The following is a 7,673-nucleotide window of genomic DNA, read 5'->3' on the forward strand; positions in this document are numbered from 1 at the left end:
AGAAGACTGATCAAAGATGCATCCAAGAGGCCGATTATTCCTCTGGATAAACTGCAGAGATCTACAGCTGAGGTGGGAGACTCTGTCCATAGGACAACAATCAGTATACTGCACAAATCTGGCCTTTATGGAGGAAAGACATTTGTTAAAGATATCCATAAAAAGTCTCATTTGAGGTTTGCCACAAGCCTCCAGGGAGACACAGCAAACATCTGGAAGAAGGAGCTCTACAACCAAAATCAAACTTTTTAGCAACAATGAACAAAAATGTTATGTTTGGCGTAAAAGCAACACAGCTCATCACACTGAACACACCATCCCCACTGTCAAACATGGTGGTGGCAGCAGAATGGTTTGGGCCAGGTTTTCCTCAGCAGGGACAGGGAAGATGGTTAAAATGGATGGGAATATGAATGTAGCCAAATACAGGAACATTCTGGAAGAAAACCTGTTGAGTCTGCAAAAGATCTGAGACTGGAATGGATATTTATCTTCCAACAAGACAATGATCCAGAACATAAAGCTAAATCTACAATGGAATGGTTCACAAATAAATATATCCTGGTGTTAGCATGACAAAGTCAAAGTCCAGACCTGAATTAAATAGAAAATCCATGGAGAGAACTGAAAACTGTTGTTCACAAACACTCTCCATTAAACCTCACTGAGCTCCAACTGTTTTCCAGGAAGAATGGGAAAAAATGTCAGTCTCTCCTACAGCTGTAAAGGCAGCAAAAGGTGGTGCTACAAAGTATTAACTCAAGGGGGCTGATTAATTATCAAACCATATTTTGAGTTTATTTCTTAAAAAAAGTTTGAAATATCCAATAGATTTTGTTCCACTTCATAATTCTGCACCACTTGTTGTTTCCTAACAAAAAAAAAAAAGGGAAAAAAAAGAAATTTTTATGCATAAGGCCTAAAATGTGGCAAAAGGATACAAAGTTAAAGGGAGCCGAATACTTTGGCAAGACACTGTGTATAGAATAGGATAGAATAGAATAGTATTGAAAATCCCTTTATTGTCCCACAATGGAGAACAATGGTGTTACAGCAGTAAAAATATTATATAAAAGTTTTTTCACACTTATGTGGACCTTGGAAAAGTGTCAAGGAATAACTTAATAGTGAAGATTTAAAAGATAAACAAATAAAATACTGTACTGTAAAAGTGTTTTAACAATATAAATACTGTGCACCTGTAGAATAAATAACCAATATACAGCTGTGGACATTTTTACAGTAATGGATATTTGATATCACAATTTGACTATCACAAATCTGCATAGGGTTTTAAAGGAAGCTTTCATCTTATAAGCGTTTTTCGAGCTGTCCATGTCAGTGTGGCCAAAGCCCGGGTTTGGTTTGACCGTCTGTTACTCCAGGAGGCTGCGCTGACTCAGGACTTTCAGCTTTCCTGACACCTTGAGCAGCAGAACAGCTGAGCTCTGGGTGATGAATGCTGCACAGACTTTTTGCAGGGAACCCACCAGGAACCTTCTCCCACCGTCCTGGATAGGGTATCTGGGTGGCTGTTTTTTGGCTAGGCACAGATTGGTCCTCTCTCTTCTGATACCTTCAGTTTAACACTTTTGTCATTGTAACTCTACACTAAAAGCCCTGAGTAATTATCAAGCACTGATAAATACTCAAAATTGTAGCTATGTGGTCTAAAATCATATCTTGCTGTATCTGCTAGAGCAAAAAGATCCAGTGAAGGAAATCATGGAATCACAGATTGTCAGGAAGAATGAATTTCCTTCTTATGTTGTTGACCAGAGGTTTATATGCTTTATTAGAGGTTAAGTTAGGGTTTAGACAGATTTATTTGTCATCTTGTACATGAGTGTATACAAAAAGAAATTTCGTTTAAAACAACTCTAGACAATTTCATTTTTGTGTAGCCTTGAAAAACAGTAATGAATACATAAAAAATAGTAATATATACATATGACTGTATATTTACAGCTCTAACAATAATTTTTTAAATTTTTTTATAAATAAAATAACCCATTTTACACAACATTCAGCAGTCCAATGGCAGTGGGGAAGAAACTGTTCTGGAATCTGCTGGACCTGCATCCAAAGCTTTGAAGTGTCTTCCCAGAGGGCAGCAGGGAGAACTGTCCATGGTGGGGGTGTGAGGGGTCATTTATGATGTTACGAGCTTGGGACACACAGTGCTGGAATGAAATGTCTTTAATGCAAGAAAGAGGAGCCCAGATGATCTTCTCTGCTGTTCTCACCACTCTTCTCACCTTCTTCCAGTCTGAGGAGCTGCAGCCTCCACACCACACAGTGACACAGCTGGTCAGAACGCTCTCTATGGTGCTTCTGTAGAAGGTGGTGAGGATGGGTGGGGGCAGATGGGCTCTCCTCATACTCCGCAAGAAGTACATGCGCTTTTGTGTCAGTGAGGTGGTGTTTACATTTCAGGTGAGGGCGTCTGTGATGTGCACCCCCAGGAATTTGGTGCTGTTGACCACCTCTACAGCTGAGCTGTTGATGACCAGTGGAGCGTGGCCAGGCTGTTTCTTCCTGAAGTCCAAGAGGATCTTCTTTGTCTTCTCTACGTTCAGGATCAGGCTGTTATCTTTGCACCAGCCCACCAGGTGCTCCTCCTCCTCTCTGTAGTCCAGGTCGTTGTCGTCTCTGATGAGGCCCACCACCGTGGTGTCGTCTGCAAACTTCACGATGTGATTGGTGATGAACCTAGGGACACAGTCATATGTCATCAGGGTGAACAGCAGGGGGCTCAGGACACAGCCCTGAGGGGAGCCTATGCTTAGACTGATGACATCAGAGGTGTTCTGTCCAACCCGGACTGACTGTGCTCTGTTGGTGAGGAAGTCTAGCAGCCAATTTCGAAGGGTTGTATTAAAGCCCAACTGTTCAAGTTTACCCATCACATGCTGTGGGATGACGGTGTTGAAAGCTGAATTTAAGTCCAGGAACAGCATCCGTACATGGGTGTTCTTCTCCAGGTGTGCCAGGCTCAGGTGCAGAGCAGCAGAGATGACGATCTCAGTGGAACGGTTTTGTCGGTAGGCAAACTGGAACAGGTCGAATGTTGGCGGCAGACTGGAGAAAATGTGTTCTTTAACCAGCCTTTCAAAGCACTTCATCATGAGTGGAGTCAGTGCGACAAGCCGGTAATCATTTAGTGAGGTGACCTGAGGCTTCTTTGAAACCGGAACAATGGTGGCAGACTTGAAGCATGCTGGCAGTATGGGTTGGTCCAGCGAGGTGTTAAAAATATCTGTGAGGACACCAGCCAGCGGATCTGCACACTCCTTATACACCCACCCAGGTATGTTATCAGGCCCTGGGGTCTTCCTGGGATTGACTATCCTCAGAGTTTTCCTCACTTCAGCTAATGATTAGCTGATTTATGATTGGGAAGCTGGGACTGAAAACACAAATAAGCCTCAAGGTCAAAGAGACTGTCAGCCTGATTAATGGCTGCAGCTAATTGAGCCACATGGAGGAGATAAAGGTAGAGATTAGCATAAAAGGTTTCTCTAAGGTATCATCAGATCTATTCCTGGAGAACGTCTGTTCACCTGTGTGAAAACATTTTGAAATAACAGTGGTTCTAAACCATTCCTTGGACGCTGTCAGCATTGGTCCAGCGAAACCTAAAAGATATCTCTTTTGTTATATCCCATAAAAAATATGTAATTTGTATGAAAACATTTTATATTTAATCAGGATTAAAGCAATTGCCACAATAAATAGTTCAAATATTATGATGTACTATTTTTTTCACTCAGCATATTGTAAAAATACGATTTTAGCCCTTCATATTATGGAAAGATCCTCTTGATACAAGAGAAAACTAAGATTTTTAGGAAAATGGCTGCTTATCAATAAATCTTCAATCAAAAGGTAAGAGCAGTCAACTTTAGATTAATTAATTAGCTGATTACTCACATCCCTTGTTCAGTGTGACTCTACAAAACACAAGATATGTTTCAAGCACAGATACGCCATTTAAATAAACCTTTAGCTTTAGTTTTTGACCGACTGCAGCCATTGTGGTGTCAATACTTTTGCAAAATCCATGGGTTGTCTTTCTCTCAGCGAACTCCTTCCATTTCACCCCACTGAACTGCAGGCACCATATGGCTGATCTTGCCGCTGACCAATCAATGAGGGGAAGTCTGTTCTTGTCACTAGTTAGCACTGTTCAGCCCAGGAAGATCCAGTGGGATCTGCTTTATAAAACAGGCTGGATGGGATGGAGTTGATGGAAAAAGGACTTACCTGAAGCTTAAATGTTTAATTGTTACAGCTAAATCTGTCTAACACATTGTCTGTCATCTGATCATCTGTCCTCCACCACGAACACAGAACACCTTATGATTTAGTACCTGTGGTGCAGCAGAATTAAACGTGGTATCTTTTCAAGTTTTCCATGTTTCCTAATTGTTGAAAATTATCCCCCAGACTCAATTTATTCATGCAATCAGCCGACGAGGCACAGAGACACAATGTACATCTGATTAGCTAACTCTCTACCCCCTCTAAGGATGTACTGTGTTATTTTCTCAATAAGGTCACAGTGAAATACGACATATTTCTACTGCCGTTGAGGAATTAACAATTAACCTGCTAGTGGTAAAATCGGAAACCAACCCTTAGATCAGAAATCCCAGAGATCTACTGCCCTACGGTTAGATACATCCCTGTTCTAGCAAACCTAAATCAAATGAAGGGCTCTTTTGCCAAAGTTGATGTCATGTTGAGGAGATAATCATTCATTTGATTCAGCTGTGCCGGTATGAGGGTGCCTGGTTGACTTCAGGTCCTCATCCTTTTCTGGTCCCTTCAGAGGACACACAGAGGAGTCTAACAAAGTGTTTTGTGATGACTGCAAAGAGGTTTCTCCATCTATGGTTGGGCTATGTGTCCAATAGCTGAAGTGTTGACCATTTTGACCATTTTTGACACAATGCTGATGCCGTTACAGAACTCTGCCTAATATAGTCCCGCACTGCATGATTCATAAAGGAAAGTTGTCCACGTCACCGATTTGGATTTTTCAACTACCAGCAGCTCGTCTGTCTGGGTTGATGACGTAAATTATTTTGTGAAAGAGGTTAATGTTTTTCTGTCCAAACCACCTAGGTTCCTGCCCTCTTGAGCTTTGAGCTATGCCTTACGCCTCTGTAACATAAAACCAAGCTGTGTTGAGGATGGACTCTTCCTTCTCTGCAGCCTGAGTTCCACATGGCTAACTGTAATAAACTGTCTGAAGAGATCATCCTCACTTCCTGACTCCATTCAAGCCAGCAAAGAGCTGTCAGTTCTGATGTTTGCATGACTCAGCTGGTTGAGAGTCCTCTTCACACCCCTCTGAAGAAGACGTGTTACAGAGCCTCAATGTCACCTTGTCAGCATCAAGAGGCCAAGCGGGAACGGCTGCTGCCTGGACAGAAAGGCAACTATGGGGATGCTCATTTGGCCTGGATTTGATATAGTCCTATTTCACAGCTTTGATAATTATCCCAGGGAATTCATAGCACAAAAAATAAAATTCCTCTGCATAATTAAATCCGTGAAAAACATTTCTACCATAGTTTGTGCTTTGTTTAACATACCTGCCAAGTCATGGCTCTAAGCTTTAAAACATGGCCCACCTGCACCCAAATACACAGATTAAAACAGCAGTATTAGTTCAAAGATCAGTTTTCATCTTGTTTACCATTCAGTTGATAAATATGCTTTTTGATGTATTTTGCACATTTAGAAACACAGACAAGGCTCTGAAAGTTAGTCCTGTTGCCTAAATACATCATTGACTAGAAGAACTTCTGGAAATAGCAGATTTCCAGAGAAGAAAAAGAATCAAGGGGAAACTTTCTGCTTTTTTCTTAACTGAATAATTAACACATACATTTCCAACAGACACAAACAACAGAGCAGTACATGAGAGAAAGATGGTTTTATAACCATACTTTAAGGTTTTTCAGTCGTCTGCAGACTTGGATCTTATTCTTCACTTCCCCAGTTCTCTGACAAAAACCTGAACTAACCAGATCCAGGTTCAGCAGACTGAAGGCTCCTCATGCTCTCTGCCAGAGGTGGGGACAGCTGAGCCTCCACAGAGCGCTAAACACTCACCTGCCTCTGACACAGACCCGGCCATCTGCTGCACGGCAGGTTTAATCTGTGGATGATTGTGAGGAGCGTGTTTCAGCACAGCCTCACGCAGCTAAGAAGAGAGTGGCTGAGCAACAGACTGTAATGATTATAAACGCTTTAACTTCCTGATGTCCACCTTCAAATTATGAAATGTTCGGAGCTGCCATGTTATCAGATTATAGAAACATAGCAGGGGGACTATTTGATTATTTTACAGATTTGCTGACTTACAAAGAAGCCATTAGTGTCTAACAGTGACAAAACATTTATTTTGATGTAGAGATTTCAACTAAATTAAAAAATCTAATAACATTCGAATTGATTAGTGTATAGATGACCAATGAGACTCAAACAGTCCTGATATGATATAACGTAGAAGTTTTTAAACTAAACTTTGATCAAATCTGTTGAAAGATTTTATCTTCTGCTCAAGGCTTTCCTCAACATGTTTCCTGTAGGTCTGCGGACTGGAGGATACTTCTTCATTTGTGCTACAATCTTTAATGATCTGAAATGATGGAAGAAGGTTCTCATAAGATTTACTGGCGCATGGCTTCCTGGACAGCAATAAAACAATTGATAATGCTTCCTCATCCATGCTCCACGCTGGGGATCAGGCTTCATCATACTCAGGGTTTCTTTTCCCACTATCAGACAAGTTAGTTAACAGAACTTGGTTTTTACCCTACCTTATGGAGGGAAGGATATGATATCTGCCTTCGACACACAGGGGGTGATGTCTCAGAATCAGCCTCTCTGCAGCAGGGGCCCCAGGCCCGGTCCCCTTGACTGTTTTCCTGCTGTTGTGACTTAAATAAATGGGCCTTTTCCATCACTCCTCAGAATCTATGATCATTAGATTGTCCTTCTGGTTCAGACTGAACAGATTTCTGTAGGCTGTCCTGATGTTTCTCTGCAGGGAGACAGAGAAGAAGACCAAGCCCCCGAGGACTCTGATCACAGCTGATGGACGAGTGATGAATGTCAACGAGCCCAGGTAAGGGAACAACAGAGGGTCTCTTAGGTTATCTTTGTGTGGTATTAAGTTTATTTTAATGATCTGAAATAATTAGGATGAAACAAAAACAGGAGACCTGTGTTCCTCACAAAGACTGAAGTGAAAAACCTGAAGTTTAGTTCATGTTTCTAGTAACAGTTTTTCATTAAAGTATTTTTCACTGTGATTCTAGTGTCTTCCCTTAGGATCCATTATGATCTGGATCTTGCTGTGAAATGTTGGATTGTTTCTGTTCTAATGGATGTCAGATAAAAGACTGACCTGATATGTGACATGAATCCAAGAGTCCAACTGAATTCTGATGTTTGCTGCTTGTCTTCTTCAGGCTCGCCTTTTCCCTCACCGAGGACGAGGACACCAACACCGTGGTTTTGGACCTGGCTGTCTACAGGTGAGACCTGCCAGAACTTCTTATACATCAAAGGCATTTAGATTTGAAATCTTCAAACAGTTTTTAAAATTCTGTATTTCAAAAATACAAGGTACACATGCAGAAGAACAGACCTTT

At 41.4% G+C, this 7,673-nt stretch overlaps 1 protein-coding gene across 1 annotated transcript in view; it reads left to right on the forward strand.

Moving 5' to 3' along the window:
- lrrc6 (leucine rich repeat containing 6) overlaps positions 1–7,560 on the forward strand; it is an 18,166-nt gene extending 10,606 nt beyond the window's left edge. Inside the window, exons 7-8 of the mRNA XM_015378321.1 lie at positions 7,067–7,144; positions 7,491–7,560. Coding sequence (XP_015233807.1) covers positions 7,067–7,144; positions 7,491–7,560 — 148 coding nt within the window. The remainder of the gene's footprint in view (positions 1–7,066; positions 7,145–7,490) is intronic.
- Positions 7,561–7,673: the final 113 nt, after the last annotated feature.

The sequence above is a fragment of the Cyprinodon variegatus genome, unplaced genomic scaffold, assembly GCF_000732505.1.
Source record: "Cyprinodon variegatus isolate N-32 unplaced genomic scaffold, C_variegatus-1.0 Scaffold170, whole genome shotgun sequence".
Lineage (NCBI taxonomy): Eukaryota > Metazoa > Chordata > Actinopteri > Cyprinodontiformes > Cyprinodontidae > Cyprinodon > Cyprinodon variegatus.